Genomic DNA, 24,006 nt, shown 5'->3' with positions numbered 1-24,006 from the left:
GCTTATGTGAAAGAATATAGTTTTCTTCCAGTTTCTTTCACAAAACTTCTAACAGCCCAGGAGGGTTTGCAGTTTCATGAGCACTCTCAGAAAGGCACATGATGCCTGTGGCAGGGCTAGTAAAAAGCTGCATGGCTCCATTGCCAGTGCTGATAGAGCAACCTCTGTGCTTCCCCCATTTTTGGGATCCAAGTCTGAAGCACTTCTGCTTCCCACATCACTATCATGAGGAGAGCTAGATGTAATCTTGCAGCATCAGGCCTTGGAAGCTGAAGAGAATGATAGGGAATTTCTCTGTACTTCATGTCTCTTCACAGGATATAGAGAAAATGAACTGAGGGTAGCAGACTGCTGCTCACTCCCATTTCCCTAGAAGACATGTTTCTTTCTCTGCACTTCATCTCCATACATCCTGAGTAGAGATTTCTCTATTTGCTTTCACAACTGCCCTCATACAATATAGCAATATGACAATCAATTAACTGCTCACTCTATCACAATAAAGAAGCCACCCAACCTTATATAACTCTTTTAAATTGTTTTCTTACATTATAACATTTTGCTAGACTTATTCTGCCATAACTTACATCATTTAATGTCTCAAAGTGCTAACAATTTAATTGCTTCCTTCCTGCAGACAAAGTGCCTGAACTGTCTTCTCTCATTCAGAACGTTATAAAAAGTAGCTGGCATGAATACCTAAGCAGGGCCATTTTATTCACAAGACCTTACAGAAAAGTCTTTCTCCAGAGTCTGTGTTGTGTCTCAGATAACCACAAAGGTGCAAGAAGCCTACCCAGAACACTTCCTTGCATACTTGGGACTACTTTCACTATAGAAAGTCACCTAGCATTAAGAAGCATACCAAGTCTCATAAACAAAGTTCTGTGGGCTAGTAGAAATCTCCTGTCATATCGCCCCTATACAACATCTTGAAATTAAAACATGAAATTCAAATTTTAAGTAAGTCATGCTACCATAGATCCTCTTGCAAATTGCGGAAAAAGACTGAACAAAAGTATCACCCAAGACCCCTCCCCAACAGAGAAAGGGACTTGGGAAAAGGAGAGAGATTTGTGGGTTAAAATTTGAACAGATTTAATAAAATAAGGAAACCAATATCAATGCTAATATAAAAGACACAAAATTATACTTACCCTACAGAGTGGTGGCAAGTGGCTCCAGGGATAACAATTATTGAGGAGAAAGATAGAAGGTAGAAGACAGCAGAACAAAGAACCCCAACTATCCCCAGCAGCTTTCCCATTTATAGTGAACATGACATTAATGTTACAGAACACACCTGTGGGCCAGCCTGGGACAGCTGCCCTGGATTTAACTGCTAATGACCTTGATCACCAGCCCACAGCTGGCCACAAACTGAAACAAAATGCAACAGAGAGTGATTCTATAAATTTTATCCCTGCAAAACCAGGACAGGATTGGACCTTATCACCACTTTCCAGTATTTAAAGGGTGGCTACAAAGAAGATGAAGACTCCTTTTTTACAAAGAGTCACATGGAAAAGATAAGGGGTAATGGATACAAGTTTCTCCTAGGGAGATTCCGACTGGACATGTCGAAGTGCAGGCTACTATCATGTGTGCTACAGAAGAAAAGTAGCTAGAAACACAGACAAGATATTTTCCCCTAGTGAAACAACCATCAAGAGAATCTGCGCGTGTAATGCCTGTGTGTTGGACTGTTCATTAAAACATAAGCAGAGACATTCCCTCCAGGAACATTCTTTAGATGATGTTTCATTCCGTTAGCAGGCTCTTGCATTTTGCTTCTCTGCAGTGTAAGAAACCAGCTTGATGTTTCCTGCCACATGCTGGATGGCAAGAGACAGAGAAGCAGTGACTGAGAGAGGAGGATTAAGACAGCTCAGGGAACATGCTCCTTCTCCCTAGCCTCTTCTTTGCACACTGTCATTACCAAGGCTGAGTTGGAACCGCACACAACGATTTGGCAGGTGTTTCCAGTGTCAGGATTTCTGTGTTTTCTCAGGTATTGCATCACCTTACTAGGCAAAGATGGCTGATATCAATAAGCAATGACTAGACTCAGCACCTTATTCATTATATTCCTGTTCAAGGAACAACAGGGTATTGAAGAGTGGCTGGGCTGATTTCATGCCTGATGTTAAGAAACCTGAGCTCTTCAGCTGTTTATTTATTATTATTTTTCTAAAATGGCAGGTCTGTTCATGCTCCGTTCTACAGTACAGAGAGTTTTTCAGCTTTCAGTTTGTCGCTTTCTAAGACATTTGCCATTTGTTCCTGTTCGTGTCAGGATCTATCACTGGGAGCTATACATTGCACTAACCCTATCTGGTGTGGATTGCAGGGGCTGCATCTGAAACTCAGGACTGGTTTTTCTAAAACCAGTACAATAAATGGAAACAGTAAAATCATAGGGGTGGACACAGGAGGGGGAGGGGGATTAGACACAGAACTCAGTTGGTAACTAAGAAAAATAAGTTATAAGCCTAGGGAAGAAACATCTCAGGCAGTATGGATTACAATGTTGGAATAAATCTATTGCTAATACTTCATAAGCAAGAATCAGTTCCCCTCTGGTTGTATATAACTTCTGAACTCTTCACACACTCTATATTTTAAGGAAAAAATAATAGAAGGTAATTAATCACCCTGAATGTTAATTGCTGAGACAGCAAATAGAAACTCCAGAATCATATTCCCACGTCTGATTAGTCAGCCTTTGAAAACAAATATGATGTATTTGTACCACAAACACATGAGGAACAGAGGAGAAACTATCAAGCAAGCAAGCTACATAATCTGTTATTTGTAGCTTCTACTAACCTTTCGCCCATCCTGAATATTTCCTGATATGAAGTAGGCAGCTTTCCCAGGAATCCAAGCCTTCTCTCATAGCCTATTTATAAATTCTGCATCCTCCAAATTATTAATCAACAATATTTTTACTATTTCAGTTTTATGAAAACAGAGGGAAGGATTCCCATAGATCACTAAGGAGAGTACAGGACACAGAAAGAAGTAGGTAGACAGGCAAACTGATTTAAAGCATGATTCATCCCCCAAGGCCATTGTTCTCATCAAAGTATAAATCAGAGACTGGCCTTGCTCATGATCAGCAGCATCAGTTTCACCTTATGATACTTAACTCACCATCAAGATCAGCTGTGCCATGATAATGACTGCCCCATTCTATTACTGCACCTCTTGTACTGTTGCTTAATGGTTTCTTTGCTTTTAAGGCGACATACTATGTGCTTTTTGTTTCTAGCCTAAGAGCTCATAATATAAGTAAGTGAAATGTGTCAAATAATTGGACTAAGTTGCCCAGACCAGTGGAGGAAAAATATTTTTTCTGGTTTTGTGAATTTTATGCTTCTTTTCTCTTTATCACTAATTACTGCCTGGCTACTGCAGCCCAGAAGTAGCTTATTGAATCCAACTTGGTGGAGTCAGAAAGTTTCCTAAAGACACAAGGAACAATATATCAGTTTATATTAATGTCAAACCCATCTATTTGAAACTAAAAAAAACCAATTTTCCCCAAAACTCCTGAAATTGACTCAAAATCATGAAGTTCTTTAAATGATAAATTTATCAATTTAGCTCCATATGTCTCATATGCTTCAGTGATCTTCTCAAACCAGAGTAAGTTCAAATTCCAATGCTGCATTTAATCACATGTCTACGTTTGTTTTGATGTGGGACCAACTGCTGAATGTAAACTTCCTGACAGTTTGCATGTTTTCATTCTGCTTCTATAGACAGGTCAGAACTGTGTTTCTGTCAGGTTTCCTGACAGACTGGGGTCCTGGGAACACTGGAGCTGCAACCTGCTAGCAGAAAGATCAAAATATATATTGACTAGATACTTAAACATGATATTCTGCATAACAGATAACCCTTTCATAGTAAGCGTATCAGTACATCACACTGGCAGTGTTAGCTATAGAGAAGACATATAAAAAATGTACAGTTTCCATTTAGCTTTAGGGATAACTTTCCCCTTTCCTTCTTTTTCTCTTGGGTATCTACTACTCCAGGTGATGACGTTCCATGAACGATTATCTTATTACCGCCGCGTCCCAACTGTTACTGATATTTTTTTGTAGGATAAATAGGATCAGTAAATGTTAAATATGATCATGGAACTTTAAAGGAGAAATTCGAAAAAATAACAGGATGCACGTGAATGGCACAGAAGCCAGCACCTGGTATGCACAAAAGCACGCAAACCCACTTTTTTGATGTGCAAATCCCAGGACTAGATTTTTATTTTATGTTCTTGTCCCTGAACATTTGTAAGAGTAAAACTGATTTAGGTAGCCAGGGCTTTAATTATTTTCACTCCAGATGCATGACTGAGATTTTTTTCCAAATCTTGTTGAAACTTGAAGAACTTCCCCGGAACAGAACTGAACATACCTGAAGACTCTTTTAAAATGCCTGCAGCGTGCGTGAGAACGGGCAGGCCCGGTCGTGTGCCACGCTGGGTGGGAGTCTGAAAGTGCAAGCTAAGCACGCTCCTGCCGTGCACAGCAGGCACAGTTGCAGCGCCTCTGCAGCCTTTCGTGAATGAACTTCGGGAGGGTTTTTTTTTATGAATGGGAGCTCCGTCCGTGAATGAATACCAGAGTACTGCGATCTGATTGGCCTTGAAGGCTAAAGCTGCTCCCACGTTTCGCTGGGTGAGCGCCAAAAAGAGCCGGGATTGGCGGGCGTGTCCCAGCCCAGCGCTTCATTCACAATTCAAGGAAACAAAGGAGCGGGCGGGCCGAGCCCGCGGGCCAGGCGCTGCGCCAATGGGAGGCCGCCCCCGGGCCCCCCCGGCCTGACCGCGCGGGCGGGGCGGGGCGGGGCTGCTGCGGGCTCCGCGTGGGCCGGTGCGGGACAGGGACCGGCCGGGCCGGGGGCCGCTGTCCCGGGGCGGCGGGGGCTCGTCCCGCCGGCAGCTCCGTCCCGCCTCGCACCCCAAGTTCTGGCAGCTGCGGCGCGATCGTCGCCTCTCGCGATCGCCCGGCGGCGGGGGGCTGTCCCGCATCGGCCCCTGACCTCGGCCGGTGGCGGCCGCCCCGCGGTGCCGCCCCGGCCCGCCGCGGGCCCCCCGCCCCCGTGCCTTCCGCGGTGCCCGCCGCGAGCCGGCAGCCCCGCGCCCGCGGAGGCGGCGCACGGGCGGCAGCATGAAGGGGCACCCGGACCAGCAGGTCCCGTTCACTCTCCCGCGGGTGAGTGGCGGCTCCGCCGGGCGGGGGGTCCGGGCTGGGGCCCGCTCCGGCCAGGAGCCCAGCGCTGATCTGCTCCTTCCGCAGCAGCCTCCGGGCCAGGCGGCTCCCGGCGGCGGAGCTCTGACGGGCGCTAGGAAGGGACCCGGAGACGCGGGCTTGCCGCCGGCGCAGGATTCGGAAGGTGAGGAGAGCTGGGGGGGTGGAGGGATGGATGGGGACGGCGAAGGCTTCTGGGCAGGGATCAGGCCCTCCCCCTGTTCCTCTGCTCCCACCTCCTCGTTCCGCCCGGCATCCCCGCCGCTGGAGCATCCCGCTGTCCCTCCCCAGCGCTCCGCTGAGGAAACCTCTCACTTCTCCTGCAGACCTCTTCCAGGATTTGAGCCAGTTCCAGGAGACTTGGCTGACAGAAGGTAGGCTCCTTCCCCTTGTTCTGCTGTGTTTTGTTCGTCTTTCAGTTGTTTGTCTTTTGATGTTTGTACTGCTCCTTTACTTTGTTTGCCTAGCTCCAAACATTAACTCATTAAGTATTTTTTTCAGACTTGCCAGCCTCTGGCTTGTGTAAATGAAGGCGCATGAATCACATTATTGTGCTGGGTATTTGCTTATGAATGGAACTTGGCAGTTGGCCCACTTTCCTGGTTACAATTTTCGTTTCAGGCTACTTGTAACTAGTTCGATTTTATGCTAATTTGTCACTTGTCTTTGTTGGTTGCTAGAGCATTGATATTTTTCTTAAACAAACAATAAACTATTCTTTTAATTTGGGGAACAAAGTGGTGCTCAACTTTTTCTTTTTTTTTCTTTTTTTTTTTTAAAGATAATTCTTTGAAGGGACCTTCCTGGGATTTACACACTGTTTTGCCTTTTGACTTCGAGGAAGAGAAAACTCCGAATCCCAGGGGGTCCCATTGATTCCAAGTGAAACTAGTTTTAAACAGTATAGTGAATTTGCTCTAATTCCAGTACTAAAAATGATCAGTTTTCTAGAAAATTCAAAACATATTCTCAAGTACAGACTCTGGATAAATATAAAAGTACTTACTGTGATACAGGTACTTAACAAATATTTAACAATAATAACATAAAGATATGCACGACATTTTGAGCAGGGTTATTTCCCCTAATTTTACCACAAGTGAAGGACAATCCTGTCAAACAGGTTTTTTTTTTTAAGCCTTCAAAAAGGTATTTGCCAAGTAAGATGATTATTAAGGAAAAAAAAATCAAATGTTTTATGTTCATTTCAAACTGAAATGAAATGACATTGATCAGGCAGTATTCAGGAGTGTGAGAATTTTAAGGATGCATGAGGAATTACCTGGAGGCTGTTCCAGGATTGAAACACTCACCTAACTTACATCAGAGCAGAAAGATAGGTTTTAATTGCTGGTCATCTAATATATCTGCTGAATGTGCACACATGCTTGAGACTGGTTTCTCTTAAATCTTCAAAAACCTTGAGCTGCCAATAACATAATTTTGCCTCAGAATTGATTTCTGGTAGACTTTCAGTTTTAGGCTTTCTAATGTTTGATAATATTTTTAGCTCACTAATCCGAATAATTTGCATAGAATCTCTTACAATATGTTTGTCAGTAGCAGAGTGCTTGTAGAATAAATTAACAAGTACCCTAGGGTGTACGTTCCTGCAAAGGAAAGACAGGCACAAATCATCTTGGAGAATGGTGCAAGCATGCACAATTATATTTACAGTTGGAAAATCTGAACGAATTGTTCCTGCTCTGAATGTGTGAGGGCAATGTTGATTAAAGCTTTTCTTAGCAAATAAGGGGAGCGGGAGCTAGAGGAGACTATGTGTAGCTGATGCCTCTGTGAAATCAGAAGAGCACTGATTTCACAGGAATTTTAGTATAATAGCACTATGGACTATTGTAACATTTGACTTTGTATATTGGAATAATCTCTCAAGGACACACCTGTGTACCTTGCTGAGTCAACCTGTAGGTGAAGGACAATAAAACTCTTTTTCTTCCACTGTGCCATTTCATTGTTTTATTATATATTTTTACAATGGCTTCAATGCAACTCAGACATGGGCTAAGGCCGCATTGTGGTAGGTGATCCACAAACAGAATGATCTAAACTGGAGATCAGAAAAGGCAGGCAGATGAGGAATTTGCAAGAATGATGCCATAAGGGTCAGCACAGCTATCAGTCTTCACCAGATACCAGCTTCCAACCACTGTTACATCTTTCATAGTCATCACAGGAAGAGGAGTTCTGATATTTTGATTTTTAATTTAAAATGAGTATTTACCTCAGGAAGTGATGAAAAACACTTTTTGGATGCTGTGGGAAACTCTGTCCATGTGGGCTTTACAGCTTTTGCAAAGTCTAGTCTTTCATGTAAATCGGAATAAATATGACCCCCATGAGTTATGAAGAGGCATCAACTTATAAAGTGTGCTGCCAGCTTTTCAAGTCAGCAGACAAACACAGAACCTCACCAGTTTGTCTAAAGGAGGCATTAAGCCTGAGGATTCTTCACATAGAGATGCTAAGGTGGTTAACTATTTCACTACTTACCACATTCAGCAACACAACACCTTGTTCCAGTGAGGCAGGCTGTTCCAAGGTAAATGAAGCCTCTGCAGATTTTCAGATCTCTTTAGTAGACAATCTTTGAAATATGAGAATATCTTAGACCTTGCTGTTATTCTCGGAGTTGTACTAACAATGCTAGATGCCTAGAAATAAGCTTTACTGCACTGATTTGTGGGGAAAGAGCAGCTGTTTGCTGTCAGGTTCTCTGTGACTACACCAGCACTTCCTCTTGAGTTTCCCATTTGCGAAATCACACGTATATGCAAGGCACTATTAACCGTTTCCCTCTCCTGCTGCCGGATAATTGTTTTTTTTCTTCTGAAATGTTCTCCTGCTGATTTACAAATTGTAGCCTATCCCACTAGTGCCAAGCTATCCACTGCTTATGGAGCTGCTGAAAAGATTGTATGTGTAGCTGTTTCCTGTTCTGCTCATCACTTTGGCATAGCCTTTCCAAATTTACCAGTTGGTAGTTGTTTTTCCTATGATAAATGCTTAAAAATCCCTTCATGTTATGTTTCTAATGAAAACTGCGAACCCTGAGCTAATAAACTTGCTGTTGTCCTTATTTCCAATGAAAGGGAGAAAGAAAGCGGCAGGCTGTTAAGGGGTAAATCTGCAGGCAGAAGAACAGTATTCATTAGTCCCAAAGGGAAACTATCCTTAGTCACTAAAGTGCATCCCAGCAGAAAGCTCAGATCTTTCCTGCATAGACTTATTTCTGCCGTACTGTTAATTATACCATATAAAGTGGCAAATCTAATTCTCCTCTCTCTCTCCCCCCTGCTCTCCCTCCCCCTGCCCCCTCCTTTCCCTCCCTCCCCTGGCAGCTCAGGTTCCAGACAGTGATGAGCAATTTGTGCCTGACTTTCATTCAGAAAACTGTAAGTAGCATGGGGGCAATCACACATCTCAGGGGAGGAGGGCAGGACACACTTAAACTAAACAAATATATAAATGCAACACACAGACATTGAGGCTAAAGTACTTATTTCTACATTGTTGTGATGGTGACAAAAAAAAAACAGGCTAACTGTCCACATCTGGACAATCCAGAAGTATCTGTGTGGTGGTAACTACAACAGTCCTTTATGGAGAGTGGTTTCAACAGATGTGTATTTTATTTGGTGTATGTGTGAATAAGTAGGCAGCGCTGAACAGCTGAGAAAATGCATTACTGTGACAATCAAAGGTAAAATTTGTGCTATTACTCCTCCCATGCAAAAGAAATCGGACTGTACATGGAATTATGGGTGCTGTGTCTCCTGCGGGTGCTTTTTTGGGGCTCTGCTCACCTGCGTGGCCTCTGGCTGAGCACCTGCTGCGAGCATGGCCTCTGTGAGATGATTGTCCTGTCTGCTGCCTGCCACAGCATGAGGGCACAGTCTCCCTGAAGAGATATGCTCGCTAGCCTGCTCGCTCTCTGTTCTTAGGGACTGTCCACTGAACAGATTGCGTGTGTTTGCACAGGAGTGTACAGACTGTACCACAAATGTTTGCTCTGAGAACTGGTTAAAGCACTTCACCTTACAAAGAGCTGAATGTTGCACAGGTACAAGCGTACGTATAGGAACCTTCCGCACAATGGCCATGCAACTCTTTCTGCTTTTCTCACACTGGGCCTGCTCCAGCTGGTCCTCAGAGCATGCCACCATTCCATTTGGGAGCTGACGCTGGGCTACGACTACATGCCTGAAGCGAATACAGACTGTTCTGAATAGCTCTGTGTTGCAAGCAGCCGCAGGAACCCAGAGCCTGACTTTTGCCAGGCACGTCAATGCTACAAGAAGATGCCTCAGCGTCCCCTGGGCATATACATGCCTGGCAGCTAACTGAGAGTAGAGATGTCCATTTAAAGCTGGTGCAGTCAACTTTGGTGCCCTTCCTATGCTGATACCCGTCTCTGCCCTGGGCAGTTTTCCCCTTGAAAACTAAAACGAAGCACTTTTACTGGTTGGTCTTGTCTACCTCCTTCCCCTGGGCTTGGCCCTGCAGCACAGCTGGGCTTCCTCTCTCAGTCATATATCTTGTTTCTTCCTCTTTTTGACCTAGAACTGAGGAGAGGGCTGGTCGCACGTTTCACTCTGAATGAAAGAATGAGCCAGTTGTAATGCGATAGCCTGTTCCAGCTATTAGGGGCCGGAAAGAATTGGCTGCTCCTACCACATCTAGCTTCTTGAAACTTCAATGGAGTTCAGTGTACTGGATAGAGCAATTTATTTTTTTTCCCCTGAGACTCAGCCGACACATCGGTATTTTTAGATGGGTTCTATATATCTGCTTACTCCATACATTGAAAAGAGCTGCTGCAGACAAAAGGGAAATGGATGCACCAGGCATAGAAAGACCCTTTTCTCTTTTGACCCTTCCCTGGGCCTGGGGTGTTTGCACAGATGCAGGAGTGTCATGGTTGGGATGCTGAATCCGTGCCGGGCGTGGGGCAGGCCCGCTGGGTCAGTGCACTCACACCTGCCCTCAGTTTGGACAGTGCCAAGAGCTGTTTGTGAACAGACCCCTCTGCTGTGATTGATGGCAGCCCCGGGACTGGCTGTGGGAGCCAGTTGTCCCTGAGAAGGAGCAGAAGCCAGAAACAATATGTGGTGTCTTATGGATTTATTTATTTATATTAATTCTGTCAAGCTGTTTGGATCTCTTTGGGTGCTGGCGTGATGTAAAGACAGGCTTTTCTGGTGTAGGCTGAAACCAAAGGCAGGCAAAAGGAGTCAGGTTTGGGGTTTTTTTCCCCCACTTGCTGGGAATATTAATTTTTGGGAGAGACATTTGCAATAGAAAGTGGCCTTAATATCCTCTGCTAAGGGAGACAGCAGCAGCCCTTTCTCCAGCCCTTTTGATAGCTGCTTGCTGCAGCACTTCTGAAGGGACAATGTCCTTTATGTGGGGGAGAACTGGCTTGAGGATGGCTGGTGCACGTACAGTTCAAGTCAGTCCTGAAATAAACTCAGCGAAAATATGAGGTATTAACAGATCAGGATGTTACTTTCCATCTTTAAAACTGTAATCACAGCTCTGGGCATCCCAGGCTTTGTAAGCAGCATCATGTCAGCTTGAAGAGGTGGGAGTAAGCTGGCGAAGAAGGACTGGAACCAGCCCTTTTAAAAGCTTACAGTTTTGATTTGGAGGGCAGATCTTTCCCTTGTTTGAAAAACAAGCCTAGAGCTATGTACGTTTCTGGGGTTACTTTTCTTTTCTTCCTAAGTGTCAGTGACCTAACAGCAGCAGCAGAGCCCAGAGGCAAAGGTAGAAGATGCTTACTGTGTCCTTCAGCCAGGATAAGCTTTTCTGAGGAACTAGTGAAGGAAGTTTTGCTCCCTGCTGTATTTAATCGAGCATAAGAAGTAACAATACCCACATCCTACTTCCTGGTGCTGTAAACTGCAACCCAGATTTGTTATTCATGAAATTCTAACCAGCCCAGAAATATCCTTCCTTGTCTGCATCAGGCCATGACCACAGACCAGTGCACTGAAAATGAAAAGGAATGTTTTTACTTTTTTCCTGGACTGTCACTGGTGTTTTAGATGAGCAGAGTGGTTATGAGATTCCCCCAACCCTACATTCAGGGATGTTGGACTGTTAGCACAGAACAGATTCAACAAAGGGAAACCCGCATTTGGAAATGATACGGGTAGCTGCTGAGTGCCAGTGTGGCAGCCTCCCGCCCAAGAATCACAGTACCCCGTAGAAGGGCCTGGCCTTTTTCCTGAATGCTGAACAATAAACCTGATACAATTAATGAAATCAGATACTTCAAAGGGAGACTACTGAGAGGACTGCAAGCTGCTCTTTGAACTTTGAGGGTTCAAAGTGAAAGCAAGGACTTGGCAGTCATACTTCTGTTTTGTACTGTGCTTTAACAGTGATGCAGTTCCTTTGGAAAAGGGATTTTAGCTGTCTAGATTGGTTAGGTGCTTCTGAAAACATTACTTGTGTGAGGTGTCTGTAAGCAAGTTGGTGACAGCCTGTAATAGTATGCAATACATATAATAGTGGTTTTCCACAGAAAACCTTCAGCTTTTGTAGCTGTGTCTACAAAAACCTGACATTTATTGTCCTACAGGACAAACGATACTATCAGGAAATCTACAATGTGTCACCATATTAGTGCATTATAATTTAATGCAGTGCTGCATGGTAATGCTACTCACAAGACATGCTTACCAAGTATGTCAATGAAAGAGCATTTTGTGTGATGCAAATCAAAACTTTGCTTTTATGTGTTGAAAAATAGAGTATGTGCATGCTACCCCTTATGACCTAACAGAAAATGTCTGTCCCAGCCCTGAACAGCTTAGGAAATACCCACTCTAAATCCTTTTCAAAGTGCTCTGGATTATCACAGAGCATGTTAACGCTACGTTGTGTTTGCTCTTTTAAGGCTGATGTATCACACAAACCTTACTGAATCAAGGGCAGAGCTCAGGAAAGTCCAGTGAACAGTTGTGTGTATTGGTATTTTGTTTCTCTCAGAGCCAGCTGAACAAGGACAAGGTGGTGGCATCTCAACTGACTTTTTACTGGCTGATGAAAATATCTCTCCATAAACGAGAAAAGTGACAACTTGATCTTTCATTTCTCTCCCACAGTAGCTTTTCACAGTCCTCCTGCTAAGATTAAAAAGGAGCCGCAGAGTCCCTCCTCGGACCCCACACTGTCCTGCAACCACAAGCAGCCGATCCAGTACCACAATGGCGAGCAGTGCCTTTACACCAGGTAACACAGCTTACACAGGGGTGGGACAGGAGCTGTTATGAAATCAAGGCCTACTGCATTATCTAATAATGAAGTGTTATGACAACAATCTGGTCTGCTTGCTGGATAAGGGCAGTGCACATGTGCTGCAGTACAAATTAACCAGTGGGTCAGCTCCTGGCAGCCTGCTCAGACTGCTGTTTATTGCACTGGATAGCTCAGACCTGTGTAGAGTAGATCTGGGCTTGCCTCTTTTCTCCCTAGTGGTGTTCCTCAGCTGTCCTGATGCTGAGCGCAGTCTTGACATCTGTCATGTGCTTCTCTCTCCTTGTTGCTTTCCAAAATTTCCAAAATTGTCCCACAAGGAGCTCCCTGACACCATTGCCCACAGTCCCAGCCACTTGCCTGGGTTATAGTATGGCTTCTTCAGTACAGATACCTTCTCTAGTTTTCTGCTTAAAGGGTTATTGCTATTGTGCATCGGGGCAACCAATAATCAGAAAGGAAGGAGTTTATGCTGAGATCTTTCTGGCCTAGGTGGCTGCATTGAGGGACAGCGTGTCTGCCTGTGACACGTTGTCCCCAGGTGCTGCCACAGGTCCTTCTCGATGAACTGTAATGCTCCAATATCTGTTTGACTGTCCCAGTGCCTATGATCAACCCAGACAAGTTGGAATCAAGTCCCCCCACGCAGGAAGCCCGATACAGTCACCGCTCCAACAGTTCCCTAGACAGGACAGGAGCTTCATGACCCCTGCGGGGCCGCTCCACCCCACATCCAGCTGTGGATACCTCAAGGAAAACAGGTGAGTTACTGCCAGGAGGAGGCAGCCACTGGTAAGAAGGATCGCCCTCCTAGGTGATTCAGGGAGGAGGGGCTGCAGCATCCAGATTAAAGTGCTCAGTTTCCAGCAATGACAGGATCCCCCCCACACTCCAAAGTACCTGGGACCCACCACTGCTGCCTAGAGTTTGGAGAAGTCTATAACCTTAAGCCTGTCAGATTCTGTGAATGATGGGCTGTGTAGCTGCCCTTGGAAACATCTTTCACTGGGGTCCCCTCCTTGTCCCAGCTATGTGCACAGCTCCTACAGCCCTAGTAACAGGCTGAGGCCGAGGAATTTTCTGTCCCTCAACCAGCCCTGCACCAAGGCCGAGGTCAGAGGGCCAAGAAAGCATCCATCCCATGTCCTCTCCCCTCGTCTAGCTCTGCGTACCAGCCACCTGTGGAGATGTGCCGTTCCTTCCCCTCCTCCCAGGGCATGGCCCAGGAAGACCCCGTTGCCTACCAGCGCCAGATGTCCGAGCCCTGCCTCCAGTACCATCATCAGGGCTTCAAACAGGAGTACCGTGACCTGCAGTATGAGCAAGCAAGCCGGGCAGGCAGCAGCCGTCAGTATCCAGCAGCTGTGGTGATCAAGCAGGAGCAGGTGGACTACATGTATGACTCAGGTAGGCAGAACTAGCTCTTTCTGACTGCATAAACCAGGCATCAGTGGGGGTGAGCAACCTCCTGGGTGAGCATCCATCACTGGTGGTCTGGGCTTTGAAACACTGCTACTTCATCTTCATGAGCATGTGTGGTCTGGGAAACTGGCTGTGTAGCAGGAAACATGAACAGTTCTGTCTGTTTACTGCATCCAAGAGAAGACTGGGACATTCACTTTCTGTACCATGTTCTGAGAAGGACTTTCTGGTAGATAGTCGAAAGCTTTAACAAGATATAGGAGCTGGAAGGTGATGTTAAACCCATTCAAACTAGATGAAAGGCATGCATTTTTTTCCCAAGGGAATAAGTAGCCATTGGGGAGACTCTCAAAATTCATAATTAGCCCGCTCACACCATCAGAAATTGAGAAAAAGGCATTCCCAGTTTCACAGGGAGTTTTTGTCTTCAGGGGAATGTGTGAGCTGGTAGGTCGTAGAAAGGGAGAGAAGCGAGGTCAGCTTTGAAGAAATTATACTGAAAACGTTCTGTAAATGGCAGCAAAAAGGAAGGAATCAAATATCTTGGAGCTTATACGGAAAAACTGTCTCAGATCCCTGCAGCAGGAGGGGACCATCAAGCACTGGCAGAGGAAAGCTGCTCTGGGTGCAGGGGTTGATTGCACTGCACAACCCTGAGCTGCAGCTAACGACACTGGCCCTGCGCATTTTCCCTGACTGGAGGCAGAAGAATTCAATTCACGAAATGGAGGCAAAGGTGCAGCTCTCCCCGTCCCGCTGGTGGGTGTCAGCTTTCCCTGCTTAGGTCTCTCACTGGCAGCTGACACCCGCTGGAAACTCGCTGCAGCAGATCACAGAGAGAGCTGATGCTCCATTTTGGAGCTTACCGAGCAAGATAAACCAGCTTTGTTCTGACAAACAGATCTAGAAGTCCAAAACTAAAACAGCCTAAAGAGGCTCGGGTGACTCACAGTAAACTGGCCAATTCCAAGGACAGGCACAAGCGCAGAGCGGGGTCTGGGTTGACTCGGCTAAGTGCGAGTGTGCTGCTCTGTGTCTCTTGTAGTGTCAACCTCCACCTGCTGCTTCCCATGTAACAGGGCACACAGAGCAGATAGCTGAGATTTCAGAGGATCACAAGAGAAAAAAGTTTATAATTCCCAAAATAGCTCTCTAGGTACCAGGTCAACCAGGTAATCCTCTTATTTTTGCACAAAGGATAAATGTTATTTTTTCAGCAGAGCTGTCCAAAGACTTGCTACCCTGATATCACAATACCCTCTTCTAGAGGGAATGTTACTTCTGGCTTCCTGGTATTTTAATTGACATTTTGAATTGTTTCCTTTAGCAGAAATAAATACGTAAATAAAAAGCTCCTATGAGGGTATAGAGTCCACCACTGTGGCTATGCTGATATTACACTTTCACTGGGTCCTTCTGTCCAGACAGGGGAAGAAAATGTGCAAACCCAGAAGAATGCTTTTTGTGAGAGTAGTTTATGGTTGTAATAATACACAGTCTGTCAGCTCAGACTACCCTTCTGCCCTTAGCATCAGCAAAATGTCTGCTGAAAGCAATGGCTGTACACAGAAGTATGAGGGAAACGTAAGGTAAATCTTTTCAAAGCTCCCAGTTACTGTTTCCATTTCAGCTGTGCATGGAAAATAAGTTTGGTTCAGAAAATGCAGGATTCAGAAAACACAAGATACAGAAGATATAAATTGCAGTGCCCAGGCTACAATATATGCTGCACAGAGATAATGAAAAGACTTTCTGCTTGTTTGCAAACTCAGGCTACTTTTTCCTTTATGTTTTCTCAACTGCTTGTGAGAATGCCCTGTCATGATGTGAAAAAGCCAGGGAGACTTAAGACATCTGAAATGGCATTTGTGAGACACTATCTGTGGTAAACATTCAGATGCTGCTGCTCTCCATTGACATCATCATAGTACCCCTGGAAAAATGTAATGCCTTCTCACCTGTGAAAACAGTAGTAGGGTGCATAGTTATCTTAAGCTAAGATGAGAGAGAGGTGTCATACAAATTCATCCTATTGTCCAAGATTTTGTATTAATAGTGGTGTATAGGTGACTGACTGGCTATCCTGGCTACTCTGAAGGATGTCATGTGATAGCACTGCAAACATTTACTAGTGTAATTCATGACTGGAAGCATGATGAAGATGAAGTTGTGGTGGGATGGCTGAGACATAAAAAGTTATCAGTCTGCCACTATCCCTTTAGGAGGGCCCTAAGAGGACGTTGGTTAGACAGCTGCACTTACCTATCCACCTCTGGAGAGCAAGATCATTCTGTCTCCTGTGCTTCTTAATTAAATGAGTTTGTTAATTGTTCTGTAGATGTTCCTGGCTGTCCTTCCATGTACATAAATGTTGAGAGTTATCCAAGCCATTCAAATACAGAAGATACATTAGGTAAGAAACTCAGTGACGGTGGCCTTTTCCCTGCATTGCATCACCCTCTAGTACTACCCTGTCTTTGTCTAAGGCTGCCTATGTTGCTTTCTCTTTCAGGCTGCAGCCACGACAAGCAGATGAGGTCCTTTGCTGATGATGTCTGTGTTGTTCCAGAAAAATTTGAAGGTTGGAGAAAGAATGGCTCACAGTTTGGGTGTAAGATAGGGTTATCCAGCATCTTTGCTAGCCACTTGACCACTGCCTACATAGTTAGTTACACTGTGTTCTTGCAGGTGTGTTACCTGTGGTTCATACCTGGCTTGTTGGTATCCCATTCTTGAGCTTTTTTTAGCAGCAAACAGGCCCTCTAGCATAAGTAGCTTAATTGTGAGGTTCATTAGAGCTCTTCTTGGAAGAGCTGCTGGTGAATTGGCCACTCTGTTTTAAGTGAACTGAAATATTCCTATGCTTTTTTCTTTTTTGCAACTGTTTTTGCATTGTTACCCTTAGAAGCACCTTGTTTGTTCTTCTCAGCAGGAGAAATCAAGCAGGAAGCTGGAGGGTACCGGGAAGGACCTCCATACCAGAGACGGGGATCTCTTCAGCTCTGGCAATTTCTTGTGGCTTTATTGGATGATCCGACCAATTCCCACTTCATTGCCTGGACTGGTAGAGGGATGGAGTTCAAGCTCATTGAGCCAGAAGAGGTGAAACCATTTAGCTTCTCTACAGGCTCATGGGGAGCAGCCACTGTTTCTGAGGCTGCAAATTCCCATGTGGCTTTTCCTCTGCCCTGTGAAGGCTCCTGCCTACCAGTGGTACTCTCTAGACCCTGCAGCAAGTCAAGGTTTTTAGAAGAGGTCAAAACACTTGGGTGACACAAATATCGGGTTTAAAAAAGTCTGCTTGTAAGTTTAGAGTGTCAGCAATGCAGTGAGTCAAATTACCCACTGCCTCCACTTCCCTAGACACATCACTCTCAAGCTTGCAGTGACCTGTGCTGTCTTAGCACGCTCCGTCCTGGAGGCTGACATTGAGGTTTGGAGTTTTGAACCCTACTTATTGCAGAAGTTTTCAAAAAAATCTGGAAGAAACTATATCCTAGTCTAAATATATTTTTATATCAAAATGACTTTAACTGAGGTATAATTTCTAATGCTGCCATATTCCAAAAACTCCAATGATATCTGACAATATCTGAGAGATGTGTCTGTAATATCTCTTCATATTTTGCTCCAATTAGAGCTACATTTAGCACTGTTCTTGCTACATATCAACCTTTATGGGCACTTCCACTGCAGATGAGTTGTTTTGGTGGGCTGACATATGCTTATAACAGATTTCTGAGTCTCATGGACAAAGCTGAAAATCATGTAGTAGGAGGAAGAATGGCACATGGGTCTTCCAATGGAGGTGTTCCCTCTTACTTGGGCTCCTGGTAGACATGTGATCCTTGAAGATAAAGTGTAGCATAGGATGAGGCAGTCCTTTAGCATCCTCAAGCTTGCAGAGTACTGGAGAGTAAGAAGTGGTGACAGCAAACGAGCTCTGTAGTGGCAAGAAGAATGCCACTCTGTGATATAGGGTACTTCAGTTTGAGTTCTACTCTTGTTGAAAAGCTGCTAAATAATTATTGTTTGAGTCTATTATTTAAATGTTGTAAATGTTTGTATGTGTTGTGGTACCATTCCTCAAAAGAGAATCAGCTGGCTAATTTTCTTTTGCCCTTGGGTTGGGTTCACAGACATTCATGAACCTCGATGCTTTATTCTACAGGTAGCCAGGCTGTGGGGTATCCAAAAGAATCGTCCAGCCATGAACTATGACAAGCTGAGCCGATCCCTTCGCTACTATTATGAGAAAGGCATCATGCAGAAGGTCAGTTTGCAAAGTGGATGGTGTTTTTATGCCTTTAGTGATGATTCTCTTGTTTGAGATAGATAGGAAGTCTTACAGGTACAGAATGTACTTGAGCTAGCCAGGCATGCTGAGCTTTCTTTCTCCGTAACTTCTCTTTGCAGCAGTTAAATGAGGAAGGTGTAAAGGAGCTGAATCCAGGCAACATATGGGAAATAAAACAAAGGGGAATCACAATTTCTTTCTTTTTCTGTATATGTCTGCAGTCAGGAGAGTTGGAATTTATGCAGCTACAAGGACATATAATCAGTCTAGACTTGCTGTTGGTGAGAGAAAGGCTGCCTGGGTGTTGGTCCTATGTGGTAGGGATGGTCTCTTCCAGACCCAGGGCACTGGAGAGCATAACTGTGAGTATAATTATGTCATGGTACAGACCGGTCAGGGACTGTTGATGCTGTTGCTACCTGGACAAAGAGTCAGCTGGCAGCATTGCATTTCCCAGGAGCTGTTCCAGGGAAGACCAGAGCAGCAGAGAAGCAGGAAGACAGCACAGAAGAAATTTACAACTCTGACACGTCTCAGGGCAATGGGCTAGAGCAGCCAGATGTTTTTGCAAGCCTTCTCCACTGCTGAGGAGCATTGCCTAGTTCTGCCTGTGTGCCTGCAGCATTCGTCTCGTATCTTCCCTGCAGGTGGCTGGAGAGCGCTACGTGTACAAGTTTGTGTGTGAGCCTGAAGCCCTGTTCTCTCTGGCCTTCCCTGATAATCAGCGGCCAACTCTGAAGGCAGAGTTTGACCGGCAGATCAGTGAGGAGGACACAGTGCCTCTCTCTCACTTGGATGAGAATGCCACGTATCTGCCGGACTTTGGGAGCCTCCCTCCACAGCTTTACAGCAAAGGCTACACATACTAGCATTGCCGGGAGCGTGCTGTGCCACCCTTGCTTGTGTATATAAGGAGATGCCTGGTTAGTATTCAATCAGTATAAGCATTTTTCCAGGCCAGCCTAGGGTGGTACTAAACTACGAATACCTGCTTTGGTCAGGAAAAGTGTTCAGGTACACACGTGGATAATCACCTGACAGTTGACAGGGCTCTTGTGTGCTTGTGATGACCCTCATATTTGTCAGGATGGGGCTCATTCTCAGCGATGCAGACATCTTCCGAGCAGTGGAGCTGCAGCTTCAGCAGCTTATCAGGTAATTGCTGCCTCCAGCTGGAACAAACGAGTCTGTCACAGTCCCTCTCTCTGGTGAGGGAGGAGATGCTGTCCTACTGGGCTTTTTTTCAGATGCGAGGATGCTACAATGCTGCTGCTGACTCCATTCCTCCAGTACACGTATTGAACCTCTGTATAACCTGCCCTCAGCAAGTGATGGCTCTGACGCGCACGGACTCACCTCTTCAAGGCCAGTCTTGCCTTCTTCCCAGGACGGCTGCAACACAGTGGTCACAGATCATATGCCTTCCCTGTGAACTGCTTTGTGGGAGTGGGGCATACTTGTCTTGTATGTGCATGCTCCTGCCGTATCACCTTCTTGCTCATAACATTTCATGGCAGGGCTATCTGGTATTTAGGCACTCTGTCTGAGCAGGGTAGCTGGAGACACTGGCCAGGATTAGAGCAGTCCTGGAGTACGTGGCACAACATACAAATTTAGGGGAACTACAGAGCTGCTTGATTGCATTAGCCTGGGGCACAGTTCAAAGCCAACGCCACTTTCAGGCAGAGGGACTGCAGGAGGCAGCAAGGCCTGAGCCACCAGTTCATTGTAGTGTTGTGGCTTTTCCAAACCGAACAATTTATTCAACAAACATCCTCAGGATCTTTGAAAACCTCTCAGGCTCTTAAGTGTGCCCATCCTGGGCTTGGCTAGAAAAATCATCTGAGGCAAGAAAAGAACCTGGTGGAGGTGTGTTAAGAAAATGCTTTACAAAGTAACCTAAACCATACATAGTTCTTAACAGCTGAATTTAGACTTAGCCTCCACAGATGTTTGAGGGAAATCCTGATGTGTTGCAAAGGCAGCTCTCTCTGCAGCCCAATGCAGCACATGCAACTTAACTAGACTTTTGGCTGGTTTTCCACAATAGAAAATATTTATAATGGGCACCACATCCTCATTGAGAGGTGCCTCACTTTTTTAGTTAGCAACTCCAACCATGTGCCCAGTTAGACAAGGAGCAGTACAGTGTACCCATACAGAAAAAGCCTGTTTCCTACTGCTTCAGATCGATGTTCCAGCTGCTGAATACAGAGCATCGCCAATGCTGCCAGTGTGGTAGCCTGTGGAGGAAATTCTGTGTATTGATCGAAAGCCTGATTTCCCCTGATGACTCTCCCCTGCATGGCTAATGCCAACCCTCCCAGCCTTGTCCCCGAGTATGAGGGCCAGGAAAGGCAGCTCTCCCTGCCGGAGGCAAGGCCAGATACTCAGAGCAGCCTGCTCTGCTGATGTCTTTGTGTGCCCCGTGCAGCCCAGAGACTTGGTGTTCTGGCAGCTCCTGGCCCTCCTTCCTTGTCATGCTCCCACCTGGCGAGCACATTTCTTCTGGCGTCCAAGAATGGAGGGTGATGGGGAACCCTTCCATTGGTATAAGCTGCCTTTACTATTTATGAGTGTAAAAATACTATAATTAATAAATTGGTCTACGTCTTGGGCCAGTGCACCTTCATTCAGCCCCTGGCTAGTCTTCCCTTCCGAGCTTGCTTTGCCCATCTCCTTGGCACCAGCTTGCAGCTTTGGGTAGCTGATCCAGAGAGTTCAGGGTGCATGTTTACATCTGAATCTTGGTGGAGTTCAAGAAATGAACACTTCACTCCCTTGACATCCTCACAACCCATCATACAACCAGGACTGAGAGATCACAATGAAATATGTAACCTCCGGCCGCGCCTGGTGTCGGGGGAACAGTTCTCTGCAGCTGCAGAGAACATCGCCCACGCTCCCAGGATGACAGTACACTGGCCCCTGAGCCAAGCTCCATGGTTTTAATTAGCCTTTCTCTGAACTTCATCTCTGTCTTGAGCAGTGGCACTTCCAGGTTGCTTGCTACGAAAGTGAGCATGTTACCACCTGCTGAGCTGGTGACATGATCAGGGCAGCGCAGGGCACAGCAGCGAGAGTGGCACCCTGTCCCAGGCGGCAGAGCTGAGGGAGCCCTGCCAGGACACAGCCACCCACGCGGGCCTCAGCGAAGGCTACAGCAAGGACAGGAGTTACCCCGAAGTGGAGGAGCCCTTTCACACTGCACCTTCCTCAAGAGAGCCAGGTACCTCCTAAGGGAAATATTTATGCCTTCCGGAGGCAAAATGTAGGTGCAGTACCCTGCTGCAACACTGTGTTTCTAATGAATAAGACTAGCAGTTTGCTTTTGTTTGGTATCTCAATCTGCAGGATTCCCAAGGATTTTACATGTATCCAGTATTCTTTGGGCTACCCTCTGCCCAGTTAATCTTCCTTCCAGAAAGGGAATTCAGTGAGCTAGTTCACATTTGGATGAAACTTTAGCTCTGTGTTTCACTCAGGTTTGTCAAGTCAGTGCAACAGATCAATAGCTGCAGAGCAGTTCTGGGAATCTGCAAGATCGGATTCTCATAATTGAGGGGCAGTGACCTCCAAAGGGCAGAGATTTATAATGACCAGATCAGAGAGCGGGGAGTCAATAAATACACTCTGTGCTTCCACTTGAGCAAGACAGGGAGGCAGCTGATTAGGGAAAGATGTTGGAGGTAATACAGCGTCATAAATCTCTCATGCTGGTCCTGAAAGTGCCAGCCCCATCCCACCACAGAATATGTTTCAGCTTTGCTATCCAGTCACTCACATTCCTGTTCATACAGAAAAGTTCCAATGTCTTGCTACAGACAAGAGCTCTCTTTTCCTGAGCTGAATGCTTTTGGCACTTGAGGAGGGAGAAGTGCACGTTACTGTGTGACAGCATATACAGCCAGTGTAACGCATCTTCAAGTCGGTATCTCTTCACTATACAAATTCACAGTTGAGCTTTGCTCTACGTTAGGCAGGTAAGAAGATAAGACAGACATCATTCTTCATCATGGAAAACCCTCTAAAGACAGAGTTCTGCTCATGACAAACACTGTGACATCTGGATGCAAATATACCTAATATTCTCACACTTTTTTACTATTGTTTACTCATTATATTCAAGATTTATTCTAGTAGCTTATTCCTCAGGATGTGATGATGCTTTGGGACCAGCCAGAAATAAATTCTCCACAGTCATTTCTTCCTAATGTAATTTTTTCTAGGATTTTTTTTTTTTCTGTGTGGTTGCTATTGTTGCAATGGCTTTGCTGTTACTCCTGCTATATGAACAGTACAAAGCCCAGCAGGAAGCACCATAAATCTATTACCCAGAACATGATGCAAAGTTCCTTTCTGGCCATAGTAAATAATTAACACGTAACATTACAGCATGTCCCAGATGTACCCTAGAATGTACTAAGGCAACCCTACTGTTAATGGGTTGCCAAGCAGAGCTGAACTATCTGATGCAAGTTGCTGAGGCTAACCCAGGAAATATTTCTATGACCAGATTCCATGCCCTGAAATAGGTATGAATAGTGATCAATGAAGAACAAGGACAGCAGCAAATCTCACTTTATAGGTTGAGCACTGAACGGGAAGGCAAGAGAGCTGTTAGACAGTGCATTCATCTTTTTCAGGCTGTACACAGCACAGAGGGCTGATGTCATCTGGCTAGGCAAAGCCTCCACACGTGCCCAGGGCCTGCAGGCAGGTCGGAAGGGGCGATGCATCATCCCTAGCCGTGCTCAGAAGAGTGCCAGGATGGGATCTGTCAGGAGTGAATTCTGGCCTGGCCGGGTCAAGACTCCAAAAGCCACATGAACCGAGCAGTGTCCCCTCAAAAGATGAGGAGAGCGGCAGCAGATACCCTTTTGCCCCTTCAGTGCCATTACGATTCTGTAGAGGTTTCCTCAGCAGTTGATCCTAGAGAAAGAGGTCAGTGCACTCCCTTGCCAGGTTGGGGTCCATGCCAGCTGGAGACAGCTTCACCCCAGTTTGCCCTGACAGCACCCACCAACCTTGGCCCGGCCCTGTGACAGAACCACGGTCGCAAGATGCCTTTGCCTGCCCCAGCTCAACACCAGCACTTCCAGCTGAACGCCACCCTACTTCTCAACACACAACAAACCCAGTCCCGAGTGCCTCGTGCTCTGTCAGCCACTGTCTGTCCCTCCATCGAACACGCGCTCGTGTCTGCGAGCAGCGTGGGCCCAGGAGATGGCGGGGCCTGGGGCAGCACCAGGCCGAGGCCTCGCGCCTCGACAGACCGGGCTCCGTGGTTGGTGACAGCTGGTGTTTTTCTGAACACCCTAAATCCTGAATGCAAAAGTGGCCAGCAAATTCCCACTGACCTGCTTCAGAGCAAGGCCAAGAGCTTCATGTCTGTAGAGAAGAGCTCAAACATGAGTGCAGCCCAGAGCGCTGGGGAGAGAAACACAGCATTCAAATTACTCTAAGTAAAAAAACATATTCACCTCAGCACCATGAGTCTACCTCAACTTTTCAGGGAGCCAGGCTTACATGTAGGTGGAGAGGGCAGAGCAGAAACTTCTACAACATGCATGTTTAAGTCTAAATGGACATGGTGGAGAATTAACCAAAGTCAAGAGAGGCATAAGAATTTATAAGGCTTCTCCCCACACCTCTGATACATTTTATGTTTCCTAATCTTGAATAAAATCTAACACTGGATTTTCATCAATGGGCTTTTCAGACGCTGTCACTGTGGCA

The 24,006-nt window shown here is 45.7% G+C and overlaps 1 protein-coding gene across 1 annotated transcript; it reads left to right on the top strand.

The window, feature by feature from the left end:
• The first annotated feature begins 5,183 nt into the window (after positions 1-5,183).
• Positions 5,184-19,486, top strand: ETV4 (ETS variant transcription factor 4). The gene is made up of 12 exons (XM_068418691.1): positions 5,184-5,228; positions 5,313-5,409; positions 5,591-5,638; positions 8,624-8,677; positions 12,398-12,524; positions 13,151-13,309; positions 13,711-13,955; positions 16,309-16,383; positions 16,483-16,551; positions 16,903-17,072; positions 18,142-18,243; positions 18,915-19,486. The coding sequence occupies exons 1-12, from the start codon at positions 5,184-5,186 to the stop codon at positions 19,134-19,136; spliced, it is 1,413 nt and encodes a 470-aa protein (XP_068274792.1). The 3' UTR covers positions 19,137-19,486.
• The last annotated feature ends 4,520 nt before the right edge of the window (positions 19,487-24,006 follow it).

Source organism: Nyctibius grandis, chromosome 26 (assembly GCF_013368605.1).
Source record: "Nyctibius grandis isolate bNycGra1 chromosome 26, bNycGra1.pri, whole genome shotgun sequence".
NCBI lineage: Eukaryota > Metazoa > Chordata > Aves > Nyctibiiformes > Nyctibiidae > Nyctibius > Nyctibius grandis.
Note: the sequence above shows the minus strand (reverse complement) of the source record. Positions and strands in the feature narration are given on the sequence as shown.

Coding starts and splice junctions, on each gene's coding strand:
- ETV4 (XM_068418691.1), top strand. CDS start 5,184: ATGAAGGGGCACCCGGACCAGCAGGTCCCGTTCACTCTCCCGCGG. Junction 5,639..8,623: donor GGAGACTTGGCTGACAGAAG/GTAGGCTCCTTC, acceptor CTCCCCTGGCAG/CTCAGGTTCCAGACAGTGAT. Junction 16,384..16,482: donor AAATACAGAAGATACATTAG/GTAAGAAACTCA, acceptor TTTCTCTTTCAG/GCTGCAGCCACGACAAGCAG.